Source organism: Polypterus senegalus, chromosome 6 (assembly GCF_016835505.1).
Source record: "Polypterus senegalus isolate Bchr_013 chromosome 6, ASM1683550v1, whole genome shotgun sequence".
Lineage (NCBI taxonomy): Eukaryota > Metazoa > Chordata > Cladistia > Polypteriformes > Polypteridae > Polypterus > Polypterus senegalus.
The window spans coordinates 69,538,075-69,559,012 of record NC_053159.1 but is presented as its reverse complement, the minus strand read 5'-3'; the positions used below and the strand labels follow the sequence as shown (position 1 = coordinate 69,559,012).

The 20,938-nt window shown below is 37.2% G+C and overlaps 1 protein-coding gene across 3 annotated transcripts in view; it reads left to right on the top strand.

The window, feature by feature from the left end:
* The window catches only part of LOC120531142 (centrosome-associated protein CEP250-like), a 328,524-nt gene that overhangs the window by 8,451 nt on the left and 299,135 nt on the right, over window positions 1-20,938 (top strand). The window contains exons 2-3 of one of the 3 annotated variants that reach the window (XM_039756279.1): window positions 15,538-15,694; window positions 17,022-17,162. In XM_039756279.1, coding sequence (XP_039612213.1) covers window positions 15,554-15,694; window positions 17,022-17,162 — 282 coding nt within the window. In that variant the 5' untranslated portion in view covers window positions 15,538-15,553. Of the gene's footprint in view, window positions 1-15,537; window positions 15,695-17,021; window positions 17,163-20,938 lie in introns of those variants that run through there. The other 2 variants (XM_039756280.1, XM_039756281.1) reach the window with 2 other exon arrangements.

Sequence of the window (20,938 nt, the reverse complement as noted above, 5' to 3'; positions counted from 1 at the left end):
CACATCACAGCTACAAAAATGTTAGAGTCGGAATAAAGCGCGTTCCTACGACTGATGGGAGCAAAATTTCATTTCAAAAGACTACCCGAGTGAAGCCTTGATAAAAGCATGGTTTTGTGCACACTGAAAAGCAAGCAAAATTAGATGCATTACAGAAAGTGGACTTTGTGGCTCTTACTGGGGATCATTGGACTTCCATGACCATTAGTAATTCTAATTACATCTAATTACAAAATGTTCAATGATCACACTGTTTTAGCCTAATGTACAAAATAATTTTGGCTGAGGTTACTCAGAGTTTAAAGATTAAGTTGGTCAACCTTTTATGTTTGACTTATTTTTTTAAGAAGAAAAACTGCACTTTATGTTGAAATTTTGGTTATTATTATTTAAAGACAATACCATTCTGAAAATGTACTTATACTACCACTTTATTTTTAAGTCTGGCCAATTTTAACCAGGGATGATATTTTTGTTTCTGTTTTGAATTCAAATGCAGTTTAAAAGCATATTTTTTTTCAGAAATTAAAACAGCTTGAGTTTACAATATTCATGTCCATGTCTATTATTTGATTCTGTCGCCCACAAAAACCCTTTTAAATTAAAAAAAAACATTTGCGATTTGGGGCAAATTCGTGTGCGATTACATACGATTAATAAAGATTAATTCTTACACAGCCTCTAATTAATTGGATTAATTTTTTAAATCGAGTCCCACCCCTAATATATATATGTAAATATATATATGTATATTTGTATATATATGTGTATATACAGTATATATGTAGATATGTATATGTGTATATGTGTATATGTATATATGTATGTATAAGTATATATATATGATGTATATATATATGTTTATATATGTCTGTGTGTCTGTGTCTGTGTGTGTGTATATATATATATATATATATATATATATGCCAGCAACACTCATGACAATGACAGAACAATTACATTGTCAATCATGTTACGTTACTATTAAAATGTTTCCTTTTCTTTTTACTTCTCCGCTGCCAAGCGCGGGTATTTTGCTATATATATATAGATAGATATGACAACAACACTCATATCAATGACAAAACAATTACATTAACAATCATCTTACGTTATTTTTAAAATGTTTCCTTTTCTTTTTCATAACTTTTTAACACACTACTTCTTCGCTGCGAGGCGCGGGTATTTTGCTATATATATATATATATATATATATATATATATATATATATATGAATGACCGCCAAAGAGCGCTGAGACTTTTGATCACGTGAATGAGTCTGCAAAAAATGGGGTCTCCTGCCCAGCGAAAATCGAGCAGCCGGAGCTTGCGCATAGCTGTGCCGGCCTTTGAGACTCTAACTGTCAAAGTGAGCACTTTTAATTTTTTTCATCCTCCCCCTGAGCTATAGCCCAGACAAGTGCAAACACGGGACCCCTTTTCTACACTGCGGCAAACTAATATTAAGGCGATTCGCACTTTCTTTTGCACGTATACGATTTGCTATATATATAAAAGAAAAGGAAACATTTTAATAATAATGTAACATGATTGACATGAGTCATGAGTGTTGCTGTCATATACAGTGGTGTGAAAAACTATTTTCCCCCTTCCTGATTTCTTATTCTTTTGTATGTTTGTCACTCAAAATGTTTCTGATCATCAAACACATTTAACCATTTGTCAAATATAACACAAGTAAACACAAAATGCAGTTTTTAAATGATGGTTTTATTATTTAGGGAGAAAAAATCCAAACCTACATGGCCCTGTGTGAAAAAGTAATTGCCCCCTGAACCTAATAACTGGTTGGGCCACTCTTAGCAGCAATAACTGCAATCAAGCGTTTGCGATAACTTGCAATGAGTCTTTACAGCTCTGGAGGAATTTTGGCCCACTCATCTTTGCAGAATTGTTGTAATTCAGCTTTATTTGAGGGTTTTCTAGCATGAACCACCTTTTTAAGGTCATGCCATAGCATCTCAATTGGATTCAGGTCAGGACTTTGACTAGGCCACTCCAAAGTCTTCATTTTGTTTTTCTTCAGCCATTCAGAGGTGGATTTGCTGGTGTGTTTTGGGTCATTGTCCTGTTGCAGCACCCAAGATCGCTTCAGCTTGAGTTGACGAACAGATGGCCGGCCATTCTCCTTCAGGATTTTTCGGTAGACAGTAGAATTCATGGTTCCATCTATCACAGCAAGCCTTCCAGGTCCTGAAGCAGCAAAATAACCCCAGACCATCACACTACCACCACCATATTTTACTGTTGGTATGATGTTCTTTTTCTGAAATGCTGTTTTCCTTTTACGCCAGATGTAACGGGACATTTTCCTTCCAAAAAGTTCAACTTTTGTATCATCAGTCCACAAGGTCTTTTTCCCAAAAGTCTTGGCAATCATTGAGATGTTTCTTAGCAAAATTGAGACAAGTCCTGATGTTCTTTTTGCTTAACAGTGGTTTGCGTCTTGGAAATCTGCCATGCAGGCCGTTTTTGCCCAGTCTCTTTCTTATGGTGGAGTCGTGAACACTGACCTTAATTGAGGCAAGTGAGGCCTGCAGTTCTTTAGACGTTGTCCTGGGGTCTTTGTGACCTCTCGGATGAGTCGTCTCTCGCTCTTGGGGTAATTTTGGTCGGCCGGCCACTCCTGGGAAGGTTCACCACTGTTCCATGTTTTTGCCATTTGTGGATAATGGCTCTCACTGTGGTTCGCTGGAGTCCCAAAGCTTTAGAAATGGCTTTATAACCTTTACCAGACTGATACATCTCAATTACTTCTGTTGTCATTTGTTCCTGAATTTCTTTGGATCTTGGCATGATGTCTAGCTTTTGAGGTGCTTTTGGTCTACTTCTCTGTGTCAGGCAGCTCCTATTTAAGTGATTTCTTGATTGAAACAGGTGTGGCAGTAATCAGGCCTGGGGTGGCTACGGAAATTGAACTCAGGTGTGATACACCACAGTTGGGTTATTTTTTAACAAGGGGGCAATTACTTTTTCACACAGGGCCATGTAGGTTTGGATTTTTTCTCCCTAAATAATAAAAACCATCATTTAAAAACTGCATTTTGTGTTTACTTGTGTTATATTTGACTAATGGTTAAATGTGTTTGATGATCAGAAACATTTTGTGTGACAAACATGCAGAAGAATAAGAAATCAGGAAGGGGGCAAATAGTTTTTCACACCACTGTATATGCCTGTCTGAATAAGTCACCCTCGCTTCGCTCTTACTTTTTTACCGTTCATTTAATCATGGCTAGTGGCGGAAAAATTATAAAATGGAAGGAGGATTACACTTAGTATGGCTTTACCAAAACAATTATTGATGGCGAATCGATTATTCATAAAGCTTCAATTGGTGATCTGTTTTTCTGTGTTAACCTCATGTTTTTTCATACTTCTTCTCAAACCAAGGGGGTGCGAGGGTAAAATGAATCGAGAAGAAAAGGAACCATTTTAAAAATAACGTAACACGATTGTCAATGTAACCTTTTGTAAGTAGTGCCTGGAGGATTCAGTGTGGAGAAACTCTAGAGACCGGGTGTGTATTAACTTGTGGATTTTTCTGTGAGTATTTGGTGGCAGTATAACGAAGTTGCCTCGGAAGATGGCGTTAGCCGCGGAGCTCAGCTCAGAGCGAAATGAGGTGAATGGGAGGGGAGATGATGACGTCACTCCTCCACCCGCCTTAACTGTCAATCCCCCACAAACACAGTCTCTCAGAATTTGCATAAGCACACCCCTTCACCTACAATTTTAACTTAGTTAGAAAGTGATCAAAACTCTCGTTTATATCCTGCGTCCTCTCATTAAACTTGTAATGCCGTGGGCATGACAAACGCCAGCAGCAGCCTGTCTATGAACTTAATTTAAACTTTAGGTTTACACCGTGCTTTGTTTCCAAAGTAGCAGCACTCATGAATATGGTTGTATATGTCACTTTCTCGCTTCTTATTGTTTCGCTGCCTTCTGAATTATATAATGCAGGTTTTCTTCAGCGCTTTTTGGAGCTCTTCCTTGTTTTCTACGTACTGCGTTGACAGTCAGTTCACGTGATTACGTGGGAGGCGTGATTATGTCACACGAAACTCCGCCCCCCATGGCTTTCGAGCTCAACTCCATTACAGTATATGAAGAAAAATAGCTTCCAGTTATGACCATTACGCGTAGAATTTCGAAATGAAACCTGCCAACTTTTGTAAGGAAGCTGTAAGGAATGAGCCTGCCAAATTTCAGCCTTCCACCCACACAGGAAGTTGGAGAATTAGTGATGAGTCAGTGAGTGAGTCAGTGAGGGCTTTGCCTTTTATTAGTATAGACTAGCAGAATACCCGCGCTTCGCAGCGGAGAAGTAGTGTGTTAAAGAAGGAAAGAGAAAGAAAAGGAAACATTTTGAAAATAACGTAACATGATTGTCAATGTAATTGTTTTGTCACTGTTATGAGTGTCGCTGTGATATATATATATATACTAGCAGAATACCCGCGCTTCGCAGCGGAGAAGTAGTGTGTTAAAGAAGTTATGAAAAGAAAAGCAAACATTTTAAAAATAACGTAAGATGATTGTTAATGTAATTGTTTTGTCATTGATATGAGTGTTGTTGTCATATCTATCTATTTATATTATATATATATATATATATATATATATATATATATATATATACAAAATACCTGTGATTGGCAGCAGAAGTAAAAAGAAAAGGAAACATTTTAATAATAACGTAACATGATTGACAATGTAATTGTTTTGTCATTGTCATGAGTGTTGCTGGCATATATATATATATACACACATCTATACACATACATATATACAGTTATATATATATACATATACTGTATATATACACACACACATATATACATACTGTATATACAACATACATATCTACATATATACTGTATATACACATATATATACAAATCTACATATATATATCTACATATATATATTAGGGGTGGGACTCGATTAAAAAAATTAATCCAATTAATTAGAGGCTGTGTAAGAATTAATCTTGATTAATCGTATGTAATCGCACACGTAAATTTGCCCCAAATCGCAAATGTTTTTTTTTTAATTTAAAACGGTTTTAGTGGGCTTACAGAATCAAATAATAGACATGGACATGAATATTGTAAACTGAAGCTGTTTTAATTTCTGAAAAAAAGCTTTAAACTGCATTTGAATTCAAAACAGAAACAAAAATATCATCCCTGGTTAAAATTGGGCAGACTTAAAAATAAAGTGGTAGTTTAAGTACTTTAAGTACATTTTCAGAATAGTATTGTCTTTAAATAATAATAACCAAAATTTCAACATAAAGTGCAGTTTTCTTCTTAAAAAAATAAGTCAGAAACATAAAAGGTAATTTGACCAGCTTACTCTTTAAACTCTGAGTAACATTAGCCAAAATTATTTTGTACATTAGGCTAAAACAGTGTGATCATTGAACATTTTGTAATTAGATGTATTTAGAATTACTAACGGTCACGGAAGTCCAATGATCCCCAGTAAGAGCCAGAAAGTCTGCTTTCTGTAATGCATCTAATTTTGCTTGCTTTTCAGTGTGCACAAAACCATGCTTTTATCAAGGCTTCTGGAAGTCGAAATGATCAGTCGTAGGAACGCTTTATTCCGACTCTAACATTTTTGTAGCTGTGATGTGTGCATCAGTGTAATGGATGTACCAGGAAATCATGCATTGACAAAAGTTCCCGCTTGCTTGGAATTGAAAGTGTGATTAAATGCGTTATTTTTTAACGCTGCTTATGGAGTACATGCATCAGCTGTGCTTGTGCTAAGAAAGGGAAAATTTTTAAAATAACGTAACATGATTCTGCGTAACCTAATATTTTTCATACGCCCCAAACCAAGGAGATGCGAAGGTAAAATGAATCGGTAGCGCGACATAGTCAGTACATCCCTCTCGAATCGAACCTCAATGTCGGCGTTAGAGGCTTAAGACTCTACAATTAGCCACAGCGTGTGGCTTGTCTATGCTAAAGTATGTATTGTAGATCGGGTATATATATACATTTATATATATATACCCGTATCGCAGTGGAGAAGTAGAAGTTATGAAAAGAAAAGGGAACATTTTAAAAATAACGTAACATGATTGTCAATATACAGTAATTGTTTTGTGAGTGTTATTGAATGTTGCTGTCATCAAGGATTTGATTATCATTATTTCTTTCAATCAGGCTCGTATTTGTAGGATGTGTTCAAGTTACATTCCGTGTTTGTCAATCGTTGTAAAGATAAGAGGTTTCATTCATCGATTAGTTCCTTACTGCATCAATAAACAGCTCGTCTTCCTTTTATCTGAGATGTGACAAACTGCATGCACGTTTTTTTACACTGTCTTCCTTTAGCAGGACATTCACTTTTTCCACCGTGTGCTTTGTTTCCGCAGTAGCTGCACTTATGAATATGATTGTATGTATAAGGCGCTTCATATTTTTTGCTGCCTTCTCAATTGTGTAATTCGGTTTTGTTCAGCACTCTTTGGAACTGTTGCTTTTGTCTGCATTGCGCAGTTCACGTGAGCCGCTTGGTGTTCTTGCATCGAAGGTTCCCAGCTGTACTGGTGCCATCTCGTGTAATGTCAGCTAAGACCCGGCACTTAAAAGTTTCTCTCGCAGTTTCAATGAGTTTGTGCCAAACACCACCCTGACCATCTCATCTTCCTCTGCATAAGCACAGTCCTTCACCCGTGAACATTTACCGGCAGTGTTTGTATTGGATTGCCGCTGATGGACGGCCTTATATGGGCAGGCACTAAATTACAAACGCTAGTGGCAGCCTGTCTATGAACTTAATTTAATATAAACTTACGGTTCACGCCGTGCTTTGTTTCCGCAGTAGCTGTACTTATGAATATGCTTGTATGCATCATTTGCTTCATAATGTTTTTCTGCCTTCTCAATTGTGAAATGGCGTTTTGTGCTCATCGCTGTTTGGAGTTCTTCCTTGTTCTCTACGTACTTACGTAGGAGGCGTGATGATGTCACACTAAACTCCCCCCACGGCCATCTCAACTCAAGACTCCATTACATTATATGGGGAAAAATAGCTTCCAGTTATGACCCTTATGCGTAGAATTTCGAAATGAAACCTGCCCAACTTTTGTAAGTAAGCTGTAAGGAATAAGCCTGCCAAATTTCAGCCTTCTACCTACACGGGAAGTTGGAGAATTAGTGATGAGTCAGTGAGTGAGTGAGTGAGGGCTTTGCCTTTTATTAGTATAGATATAGAAAACTACCCGCGCTTCGCAGCGATGTCATGTGTTAAAGAAGTTATGAAAAAGAAAAGGAAACATTTTAAAAATAATGTAACATGGTTGTCAAAGTAATTGTTTTGTGTATTTGGTGGCAGCGTCACAAAGTTATTTTCGTCTAGCTGCATCAGAAAATGTACCACGACATCTGACACGCCTCCTTTTTACTGTTTTCTCACAGCTTGGATTGCTGCTGTCATATACACACACACACACATACATACATTCATACATATATACATATATATATATACACATACATATCTTCATATCTATATACATATCTACATATACACATATATATATATATACATACCTATCTACATCATATATACACACACATACATACATACACACACACAAATTATATATATCTGTGTATGTATGTATGTATGTATGTGTGTGTGTGTGTGTGTGTATATATATATTTATTTATATATATATATATATAATCTAGATAGGTGTGTGTGTATATATATATATATATATATATATATAATCTAGATATAGGTGTGTGTGTGTATATATATATATATATATATATATATACACATACATACATATATATACACATACATATACTTGTGTGTATGTTTGTATGTGTCTATATGTGTGTGTGTATAGCTTTGGTCACTGAGTGCAAGGGAAAAATAATAAAATATAGCCTATAAGTTATTAAACAGTAAAACATTAACGTTTTAAGAAGTACAGGTACATTGAGCACTACTGGAGTGTTTGCGGGTAAACTACATTTTAAAGACTGTGTAACACAACAGGTAAGTAACTAACAGCAGCTAAAATATATATGGATCATCTCTCGGTAGTAGATCCCTTTTGAAAGGCTACACGGCGGCTGTGGTATAGAAATTATATTTTCTACGTGAACGTTCAAATTTGTGCCTCTGGTAATGTGCCTTACCGGCAATTAAAGAAAATTATTTTTGTGTCCTCTGCACTATTTACTATTATTATTGGACACGTATGTAGAGGAAATGTGTTTTATTTTATGTCTATGAAAGGAAGGACGGTAAAGCCTTGAATGAAACAGAGTGTTGATGCTTTGGGTAACAAGACAGGTTAAGGAACAGGGAACATTGAATGTGACAGTGACTGCGGGGGATTGTGTAACTAGAAGATGGTTTAAGAATACAGAAACGACAAAAGCTTAGTCTTTCAATAATTCTATTTATGTCAATTATTTACTCTGTTGTGCTACAGTTCGGAAGATTACTTATTTACCCCAGCGCAGCCTTTGATAAGATGCATTCACAAGTAAAGGATGTAGCTGACAAAGTCAGATGCTTTTTTGAAAGTTTAGCTCCAGATGTGCTTATCCAGCTGCTCCTTCTTGTCAGTTACTTGAGTGATCTTTACATTCACCTCTGCATGAATTCGCAAAGTTTCTTTGCAACTTTTTTGTCTCATTAGCGCAGAAATCCCGAGGCTTTCCTAAAATTGCAGAAGACACTGTTGATGGCGCTGATTCTCTTTTAAAGACAGTTGTCTTTATTTATGCAGAACATGCTTTTACTCACATTGCTTTTTGGAAATCAATAATACAAATCAGCAACAGATCTGGGAATCACTGAATAGTAAAAACGTTTAATGAGGAATGTCTTGCACATATACTGGTGTAATGACCACGTTGGCTTTAGTGAAGCATTTCTTAGCCTCTCTGATATGATCGACATGGGGTAGATTAGTTTCTGGATTGTTATAATACGTGCTATAATACGTGCTCATCAATTTGTTACAGATTCTTGGTGGACACGATTCCACACCAAGGAAAAAGGTGCCCCATGTAAATCATTTATAATGTCTCAAAAATATATTTAACTTTCAGACAAGTACTACTTAACTGTTTTATACAAAATCGTTATTTCAACATATGCGAGTCCCAACTAGGATTTGAACCCGGGTTAGCGCACCTTATCATTGGAGCACAAACAACCGCTTTTACGCTTTGAGCCAAAGTGCTTCCGCAGACTAGTGACTGACCAAATCGACTGCTGATTGCGCAGATATCAATGACGTCATTACGCTAGCGTGACTCAAAATCACATGACGGACGCATTTGAAGCAAGCCTCGAAGCGATGCTTCGATCTCCAGTGCTTCGAAAACTCGACACAGTGTCGAAACCTGCGTGTCGGGCGGCCCATCACTACTCAGAGGTTTAAGCTGTTAGTTTCAACTGTACGAATGTAATCATGAAATGGAAGGCCACAGGCACAGTTGCTGTTAAACCCAGGTGTGGCAGGCCAGGAAAAATACAGGTATAGGCATATGCACAGGATTGTGAGAATGGTAACAGACAACCCACAGATCACCTCCAAAGACCCAAAAACCTGCAAGAACATCTTGCTATAGATGGTGTCTCTGTACATCGTTCTACAATTCAGTGCAATTTGTACAAAGAACATATGTGTGGCAGGGTGATGAGAAAGAAGCCACAAACAGATTCGCTTGTTGTATGCAAATGCTCATTTAGACAAGCCAGATTCATTTTGGAAAAAAAGCTTTGGACTAATGAGACAAACATTGAGTTATTTGGTCATAACAAAAAGTGCTTTGCATGGCAGAAGAAGAACACTGCATTCCAAGAAAAACACCTGCTACCGACTGTCAAATTTGCTGGAGGTTCCATCATGCTGTGGGGCTGTGTGGCTAGTTCAGGAACTGGGTCCCTTGTTAAAGTTGATGGTCGGATGAATTCAACCCAATATCAACAAATTCTTCAGGATAATGTTTGAAGCATCAGTCACAAAGTTGATGTTACACAGGGGTTAGATATTCCAACAAGACAAATGACCCAAAACACAGTTCAAAATCTACAAAGGCATTTATGCAGAGAGAGAAGTACAATGTTCTGGAATGGCCGTCGCAGTCCCCTGACTTGAATATCATCAAAAATCAGTGGGATGATTTGAAGCAGGCTGTCCATGCTCAGCTGCCATCAAATTTAACTGAATTGGACAGACTTTGTATGGAAGAATGGTCAAAAATACCTCCTTCCAGAATCCAGACACTCATCAAAGGTGTCTAGAGGCTGTTATATTTGTAAAAGGAGGCTCAACTAAGTATTGATGTAATATCTCTGTTGGGATGCCCATATTTATGCACCTGTCTAATTTTATTATGATGTATATTGCATATTTTCTGTTAATCCAGTACTGTAAACTTAATGTCACTGCCAAAATAGTACTGTTTCCATCAGGCATGTCATATATTAAAAGGAAGTTGCTATTTTGAAAGTTCAGCCAATGATAAACAAAAATCCAAAGAATTAAGAGGGGTTCCCAAACTTTTTCATATGACTATATATATATATACCCTATATATACCTGTATATATACAGTGCATCCAGAAAGTATTCACTGCGCATCACTTTTTCCACATTTTGTTATGTTACAGCCTTATTCTAAAATGGATTAAATTCATTTTTTTCCTCAGAATTCTACACACAACACCCAATAATGACAACGTGAAAAAAGTTTACTTGAGGTTTTTGCAAATGTATTAAAAATAAAAAAACTGAGAAGTCACATGTATATAAGTATTCACAGCCTGTGCTCAATACTTTGTCGATGCACCTTTGGCAGCAATTAAAGCCTCAAGTCTTTTTGAAGACTTTTTTTTCACCTGTCATTGGCCAGTTTCACCCATTCCTCTTTGCAGCACCTCTCAAGCTCCATCAGGTTGGATAGGAAGCGTCTGTACACAGCCATTTTAAGATCTCTCCAGAGTTGTTCAATCGGATTCAAGCCTGGGCTCTGGCTGGGCCACTCAAGGACATAACTCAAGGACATTCACAGAGTTGTCCTGAAGCCACTCCTTTGATATCTTGGCTGTGTGCTTAAGTTGTCCTGAAGCCACTCCTTTGATATCTTGGCTGTGTGCTTAGCATCGTTGTTCAGTCTGAGGTCAAGAGCGCTCTGGAGCAGGTTTTCATCCAGGATGTCTCTGTACATTGCTGCAGTCATCTTTCCCTTTATCCTGACTAGTCTCCAAGTTCCTGCTGCTGAAAAACATCCCAACAGCATAATACATGGTGGTGGGGATGCTTCACTGTAGATATAGTATTGGCCTGGTGATGAGCGGTGCCTGGTTTCCTCCCAACGTGACGCCTGCCGTTCACACCAAAGACTTCAGTCTTTGTCTCATCAGACCAGAGAATTTTGGTTCTCACGGTCTGAGAGTCTTTCAGATGCCTTTTGGCAAACTCCAGGCAGGCTGCCATGTGCCTTTTACTAAGGAGTGGCTTCAGTCTGGCCACTCTACCATACAGGCCTGATTGGTGGATTGCTGCAGAGATGGTTGTCCTTTTAGAAGGTTCTCCTCTCTCCACAGAGGACCTCTGGAGCTCTGACAGAGTGACCATCGGGTTCTTGGTCACCTCCCTGACTAAGGCCCTTCTCCCCTGATCGCTCAGTTTAGATGGCCGGCCAGCTCTAGGAAGAGTCCTGGTGGTTTCGAACTTCTTCCACTTACGGATGATGGAGGCCACTGTGCTAATTGGGACCTTCAAAGCAGAAGAAATGTTTCTGTAACCTTCCCCAGATTTGTGCCTCGAGACAATCCTGTCTCGGAGGTCTACAGACAATTCCTTTGACTTTATGCTTGGTTTGTGCTCTGACATAAGCTGTCAACTGTGGGACCTTATATAGACAGGCGTGTGCCTTTCCAAATCATGTCCAATCAACTGAATTTACCACAGGTGGACTCCAATTAAGCTGCAGAAACATCTCAAGGATGATCAGGGGAAACAGGATGCACCTGAGCTCAATTTTGAACTTCATGGCAAAGGCTTTGAATACTTATGTACATGTGCTTTCTCAATTATTTTATTTTTTATAAATTTGCAAAAATCTCAAGTAAAATTTTTTCATGTTGTCATTATGGGGTGTTGTGTGTAGAATTCTGAGGAAAAAATTAATTTAATCCATTTTGGAATAAGGCTGTAACATAACAAAATGTGGAAAAAGTGATGCACTGTGAATACTTTCTGGATGCACTGTATGTGTGTGTGTAAAATGGTCTAAAGTAATTACAAATTTAAAGAACAAAATAATTGATGGCTTAAGCATTCACCCCCTTCAGGTCAGTATTTTGTAGATGTACCTTTGGCAACATTACCGTTTTCAGTCTATGCGGACAGGTCATGTTAGTTTATAAACCACTAGCCAACCTGTGGCGTACCATACGCCGCATAATCAGGCCTTTTTTTAATGATTTTTAAGCACAGGGAGAAAATTAACATTTGAAAAATCAGTACTGTAATAAATCAGCAAGAAAAGCAACATTGTAACAATGCACGGAACGAACCAACACACAATCGTCCATGACTGAAAACTGGCGGACCGCCATCGATCATGTGCCCACCTCCAACTCGTCGCTTGAGTCGTTGTCGTCTTTGCACAGTCCAGATGCACCTGTGATTCACGTAGACTTTCTGTGTTCCTGCAGGAGCATCTAAGAAGACGCATGTTTGTCGCGGATGCAAATTGCTGTATGTAGCGTGTAAAACAGTTTGCTATGGTGCACGCGGTCGTGCGTCATAACCAAAACTTCGGTTTTAAAGACTGCTTACTTCATTGTATTTTAACCTCAGTTGTAAAGGATTGTTTTAAGGATCCCATGGGATACCCCTCGCAAACCATTTTACACGCCGCATATGGCGATTCACCTCCGGCGTGGCTCCTTCCTGCGTGCGCCATAAGTGTCTTACTTGTCTGCGGCTTAGTGAATCCACGCCCCTTCCGGCGTGCTTTCCATGGTTGTCTTGCCTTTCCATGGGTGTCTTGCCTTAGTGAATTATATATATAGATTCCTGTTTAACTTGGGGTTATCATCTTGCTGAAAAACAAATCTTCTTCCAAGGCACAAATTTCTTTAGACTGCATCAGGTTTTCCTTTAGGATATCCCTTTATTTTTCTGCATTCTTTTTGCTGTCTTCCCTCTCAAGCCATCCTGGCCCAAATGCAGAGAAGCATCTCCGTGACATGATGCTGCCATCACTGTGCATCACAGTGGAGATGGTGTGTTTTTCATATTATGCAGGGGTTGGCTTTTGGCAAACAAGGCGTCGAGTCTGATGATCACAAAGCTCAATTTTGGTCTCATCAGACAATAGAACGTTGTTCTAGCTGACTTCAGAATCTCCCATATATCTTTTGGCAAACTCTAGCTGAGATGTAATGTTTTTTAACAATTGCTTTCTCTCTTTGCCACTCTCCCATGAAGCTGTGACCGGGGTAAGTACCCAGGCAACAGTTGTTGTATGCGCAGTCTCTCCAATCTTACCTACCACTCCTTTAGAGTTATTCTGTATCTCTTGCTTGTCCATTCAGTTTTGTGGATGGCCTGCTTACAGCTATGCCGTATTTTTTCATTTCTTAATGAGTGATTTAACAATTCTTCAAGGGATATTATTTTTTTATATCAGTACTCTGGTTTGTGCTTTTCAGTCACCTTTTCCTGCAGTTGCTGAAGTGTATAACTTTTGTCTTCATTGTGTAAAATTATTCCACAATACTGACTATTCAGATAAGGTGCAATTATATGACAATCAATTGAAACCCCATAATTACACACAGATGATCTCCATTGAATCCATTATGTGACTTCTAACACCAATTGGCAGCACTAGTGAAGATTTAGGTGTCAATACATATGCGATCATTTACTTTGTATTTTATAATTGTTTTAAATTTAGAACACTTTCAGAGATCTGTTTTCACATTGACGTTGATCAGTGTCAGAAAAGCCAAATTAAAACTGCTGCAATTTAATGTTGTATAGCAATAAAATGTGAAAATCATCAAAGAGGTTGAATACTATACATTCTAACATTGCCTGGATTTTCCTGTGGTTTTCCTCCTGTACCCTAAAATATTTATGTTATTGTAATTAGTGACTTTAAATTAGGTCAATGTGAGTGTTATATTCGCCCTGCTCCCTTCCTGGCTGAATTCCAGCCTCATGTTTGATGAGGTGAGAATCAAAAGTCCCAAGGTGTTCCAGAAATCCTTTAGAGCTTATAAAGTGCTTGCTAAAATGTATGAGAATATTTATAATACAACCTTTATGGAAAAGAAAGCAAATTTGAAGAACTGTGTTTTTTCTACCTTGAAGTTTTTAAACTCTGTTAGTCTGTAGATTATATGTTTGTATTCCTAGTTATCATCTGTTTTTGTTGTCAATAAACCATAAATAAAACTACCATGGCATATTTTACCAATTTGTTCTGAAAGTAATATACAGTTTGCCTTTTAATTTCTTCTTCATGAATTTCACAGTGAATTACTCTTTTGTAATGTATGCTGAATGCATTGTTTTAGTAGACCTTTTTTCTGAGCTTAAAAAATGTAAATCTGCAGTAAAATTCCATTGCAAAAAAAATCATCACTATAATTTGTTGTAAACATCAGATGTGTTTAAACAGAGACCAGTTCTTTAGAATTCTAGTTTCTGTGAGATAAATGTAATATTTGCTGTTGTTAGAGCACTTTGTTAGGGACTGACATTGTCACATCTGTATTCATAATTTCTTTTTTTCAAATTTGCATTATAATAAAATATATGGTACATATATAATGTTGCGTAGTGATATGACTGTTGCTTTTAGGATTGGTCCTGTTTGCCAAGATACATTTACAGAGGAAAAATCAGATTTGCAAAGTGGATAGATGTACCAGTGTTTGTGTGAAAACAGACAGATATGCTTTTATTTTGATTTCTGTCAAAAGTTTCCACCATCAATATTTTGTTATTAATGCTTATTTTGTTGTATGTTATTTTGAATTTGTGGAGTCCTGTCAAATTAAAGCAAGCATTCTTAAGACCATTACAATTTGTATTCTGGCATGGTATACAATTAGATCTTGTATGGTTGAATCCAAGAAATGTAGAAGCATAGAAAAGATAACTTTACTGAAAAGGTTTCTGGCTAACACCAGATTATATCGGAAGTACAACTGAAACTCCTCCTTTCAGATAGAAATGTATTTATAGGAGATTGACAATTAAAAAAGCTGTATTATTTTTTCATATTAATGCATGGGTATGTCCACATTGTAGTCTTAATAATGAAGATCTTCCTGCTTGTTACTTATTTGGTATTTTTCTATTAAATCTGTTTTATAGTAATTTTACAAAGCATTTGTAATTAATAGGATTATTATGACTGTTTAGATTAAAACTATTTACTGTATTAAAAAATAATTGATTATTTTATATTTTGTTTCCTTTTAAAGTTTTTTTCAGCCAGTAATGGAGCCAAGGGAGAAAACAGATTGGAAGAATACGCAAACAGAGTTGAGGGAAGATATTTTGAGATTGCCACAACTTCTGCATGAACCTGATGCAGAGAACCTAGAATTTCAAAGAAAAAATCAAACAGTGCTGGAAAGGGTAAGTTTAGTTTGCAGTCTAGAAAATCATTTTAATAGGTATTCATACTAATTCCTAAATTAAACTACCACTACACAATTTCTTTTAAAATGCATTAAAGTTTGTCTTGATGTAAAAAGAGTAGAGGGCTTTGAAAGGCTCTGACCACCTGTTTTTATTGCTAATGTTGATGACTAGACATGCAGAAATTGTATAGGAAGAACAGCTGCAAAATCTATATAGTTTTCATTATTCTCACAAATTGAAAGTAATACCAAAATGCAATTTTGTAATACAGTCATAGCCAAAAGTTTTGAGAATGACACAAGTATTGGTTTTCACAAAGTTTGCTGTTTCAGTATTTTTAGATCTTCTTACCAGATGCTTCTATGGTATACTGAAGTGTGATTACAAGCATTTCTTAAGTTTCAAAGGCTTTTATTGACAATTACATTACATTTATGCAAAGAGTCAATATTTGCAGTGTTTTATTATAAATATTTGGAGTGTTGGCCCTCCTTTTTATAGACCTCTGCAATTCGCCCTGGCATGCTGTCAATCAACGTCTGGGCAAAATCCTGACTGATGGCAGCCAATTCTTGCATAATCAATGCTTGGAAATGCTTGTAATTATACGTCAGCATACCATATAAATATCTGATAAAAAGACCTAAAAACACTGAAGCAGCAAACTTTGTGAAAACCAATAATTGTGTCATTTTTAAAACCTTTGACCATGGCTGTATTACAAAATTTCATTTTGGTTTTACTTTCAATTTGTGAGAATAATGAAAACTATATAGATTTTGCATTCTCAAAACTTTTGGCCATGACTGCATTTTGTCAGTGTTGAGCTCGGTTTGAACAGTTTTTATATCAGCACTAAAATAATTCTGTACAAAGTAAAGGGACATCTACAGTTTTACCTGCTCTATTGATTTGGGAAAGAAATTTAATCTTTGAGGTGGTAGTATTGGTGAGTTTACATGTAAATGTAAACAGAATTCACTTCTACATTAATTATTGTTATGTTTGAGTTTTTAATTTCTTTTAAAGCAGAATTTTTTAAAAACTATTCATACGTGCAAAACTGGATTGGTTAATATACTGTGTAGTTTCTGTATGTCAGGATAAATTATTCTGTGGACACTAATTAAGGTTCACAGTATACATGTACTAAATATACACTTTGAATTTTTGTGGCCAGCCTTAATTATCATTTGGCAAAGATAATTTGGAGACATAAATTCACTTGCCATTCAAAATTCAGAATTAACACAATCAAAGAGTTTGTTGGACAGCAGAGAATAAGTAAACAAGTAGTTTTCTTTACTAATATTTTTGGCAGCTTTCTCTTACAAATGATTCTTTGCATTCACACAACATGAGGCATCGAGATCCTGAGAAGCTGGAATTAAAACGAAAGGTGCAAGATCTCAAGGAGAAGGATAGAAGGCAGTCTTTGGTCTTTCAGAACATGCATAGCATGGTGAGGATCATTTTGCTTAAAACCTATTGTAAAACTATTTTTCATGTTAATATAGTAATGTTTAGCAATACTGTCATCTAATACACAAGAGTGGTTAAAAAAGACAGATGTTACATATTTGGTCAATGTAAATGATCACAAGACATTGCTAGATGAGAGTTGATACCCGATTATAGAAACATCTGAATAAGATAGCTATTAAGCTTTGTGTAAAATATCGTAATTGATCACAATAAACATAATGTGTATGTGCTGAATAGTCTAACATACTGGGCCTAGGTATTACTGCTGAGGTAATGGGCAACATGTTTAATCTCCTTCAAAGTTCTTCTGTAGCAGGCACAGCAATGTTGAGTTAGTAGCAGGCTGAGGGGAACTGTGTTCCTTTAGCTCAGGTTGCTGGGGAATAACTGTATGTAATCTCAACAGTCTGAGTTGTGTTTCATCTTTGCAATTTAATGGAGGGTGATTAGAGAGAGATCCTCTTCCTCCATGATTCCCATCTACAGTAATCCCTCCTCGATCGCGGGGATTGCATTCCAGAACCCCCCTGTGATAGGTGAAAATCCGCAAAGTAGAAACCATATGTTTGTATGGTTATTTTTATATATTTTTACGTTCTTAGAAACTCTCCCACACTGTTTATAAATATTCTCCGCACAGTTATACAGTAAACCCTTGTTTATCACGGTTAATCCGCTCCAGACAGATAAATGAATTTCCACGAAGTAAGATTCTTTATTTATAAATCTAATATTTTCACAGTTAGAGCACTGAAAACATGTTTATGACCTTCTAAATACGTTTTTTAACATTATTAGAGCCCTCTAGACATGAAATAACATCCTTTAGTCAAAAGTTTAAACTGTGCTCCATGACAAGACAGAGATGACAGTTCTTTCTCTCAATTAAAAGAATGCAAACATATCTTCCTCTTCAAGGTGCGCGTCAGGAGCGGAGAATGCCAGAGAGAGAGAGTAAAGTAAACAATCAAAAATCAATAGGGCTGTTGCACTTTTAAGTATGCAAGCACCGCGATAAAGCGGCTGCAATGAAGGGATCAATGTGAAGGTAGCCTTTCAGCATTTTTTAGAAGAGTGTCCGTATCTTCTAAGCAAACAGCCACTGTGCAAACAGCCCCTCTGCTCACACCCCCTCTGTCAGGAGCAGAGAATGTCAGAGAGAGTGAGAGAGACAGAGAAAAGTAAACAATCAAAAATCAATATAGGCTGTTAGAGCTTTTAAGTGTGTGAAGCACCACGCGGGAAGCATATCGTATATCATTGAGGAGTTTTATTTAATACATAATACGTGCTCTGATTGGGTAGCTTGTCAGCCATCCGCCAATAGCGTCCCTTGTATGAAATCAACTGGGCAAACAAACTGAGGAAGCATGTACCATAAATTGAAAGACCCATTGTCCGCAGAAATCCGCGAACCAGCGAAAAATCCGTGATATATATTTAGATATGCTTACATTTAAAATCTGCGATGGAGTGAAGCCGCGAAAGTCGAAGAGCGATATAGCGAGGGATCACTGTACAGTAATCCCTCCTCGATCGCGGGGGTTACGTTCCAGAACCCTCCGCGATAGATGAAAATCCGCAAAGTAGAAACCATATATTTGTATAGTTATTTTTATATATTTTAAGCCCTTATAAACTCTCCCACACTGTTAACATTATTAGAGCCCTCTAGACATGAAATAACACCCTTTATTCAAAAGTTTAAACTGTGCTCCATGACAAGACAGAGATGACAGTTCTTTCTCACAATTAAAAGAATGCAAATATATAAGGAGTGTCTGCATCAGGAGAAGAGAATTTAAGAGAGAGCGCGAGCGCTCGCAAAGAAAAGCAAACAATCAAAAAATCAATACGTGTCCTTTTAAGTTTGCCGAAGCACCGCAATAAAGCGGCATTTTTTAGAGGAGCGTCAGTATCTTCTAAGCAAACAGCCTCTGTGCAAACAGCCCCTCTGCTCACATCTCCTCCGTCAGGCGCAGAGAAAGTCAGAGAGAGAGAGCGAGCGAGTGAGATTAAAGCAACAATCAAAAAATCAATACGTGTGCTTTTAAATATGCCGAGCACCGCAATAAAGCGGCATTTTTTAGAGGAGCGTCAGTATCTTTTAAGCAAACAGCCTCTGTGCAAACAGCACCTCTGCTCACACCCCCTCTGTCAGGCGCAGAGAATGTCAGAGAGGGTGAGAGAGAGGTAGAGACAAGCAAACAATCAAGCTGTCAAAAGAATAATCAAGCATATCTTATAACATTGAGGAGTTTTAGTTAATATGTAATACATGCTCTGATTGGGTAGCTTCTAAGCCATCTGCCAATAGCATCCCTTGTATGAAATCAACTGGGGAAGCATGTACCATAAATTAAAAGACACAGTGTCCGCAGAAATCTGCGAACCAGCGAAAAATCTGTGATATATATTTTGATATGCTTACATTTAAAATCCACGATAGAGTGAAGCCGCGAAAGTCGAAGCGCAATATAGCAAGGGATTACTGTATACAGTAAAATATAGTCACTTCTTATCAAGTTACATCCTGCCCTGCTAAAAGTTGCTTTTAGACATATTAATTACATAGAAAATTTAGTCCATTCATTTTCATGTTCTTAAGAGAAGTTAGCTGGGAACATTGGCGTCAGTCTAGAAAGATGTCAATGTGATATTTCAGTCAGTCAGTCAGTCATTGCCCAACCCACTATATCCTAACAAAGGGTCACGGGGGTCTGCTGGAGCCAATCCCAGCCAGCACAGGGCGCACACTCTCACACACACACACACACACACACACTAAGCACACTAAGCACACACTAGGGACAATTTAAAATTGCCAATGCACCTAACCTGCATGTCTTTGGATTGTGGGAGGAAACCCATGCAGACATGGGGAGAACATGCAAACTCCATGCAGGGAGGACCCGGGAAGTGAACCCAGGTCTCCTTACTGCGAAACCATGCCACCCTGATATTTCAGTTTTTTGTTTTTAATACTTTTTAAAAATTTCTAAAATCCTGTTTTTGCTTTGTCATTTTGGGGGTATTGAGTGATGGGGCAAAAAAATATTTAAACGATTATGGCACAAGGCTGCAACAGAGCAGAATGTGAAAAAAGTGAACGGATCTGAATACTATCTTAATCCACCCTAGATGGGTAACTAAGAAATCTTTAGATTATACATATTCCCAGTTACATAAAAGAAAATATGGTAAACATTTGGCTTTTCTCTTCCTATTGGCTTAGAAGGTGCTGTTAAACATTGTTAAAGTGATTTGAACCGCTGATGTTTCTTTTTCTGTATTTTTTGGTTAAACTATTGTAATAAAATACAAGCGTTACATTTTTGGGAGGTGTAAAATGTGCAATATTGTTTGTAATGATCATTTCTCCATTTTGGTAACGAGAGTACAAATTCTGTGCTTTGTGTAGGTCACATTAAGCTTAGATTAGGATGACAGCAGTTAATAACAGATCACAGTAGAACAAAATTTCAGCCTTCACAGGTAGGTCTGTGCGGCAGCAATTCTAAGTAACACCCAAAACTAGCCACTACAAATTAATACAGAAAGGGAAAGAATTTGTAGCAGTTATTTTACAAATGTTACTTCTACTTGAGACAAGCGAATTAACTTGTCCGAGCCTTCAGCATGTATTTAAATACAGAGACAGAAGGGTCCATTCTAATAACAGCAGGTAAATCATTCCATAGCCTGGAAGCTGCATACGGTACATAGAGTCTGAATTCTACAGTGTTTTTATTC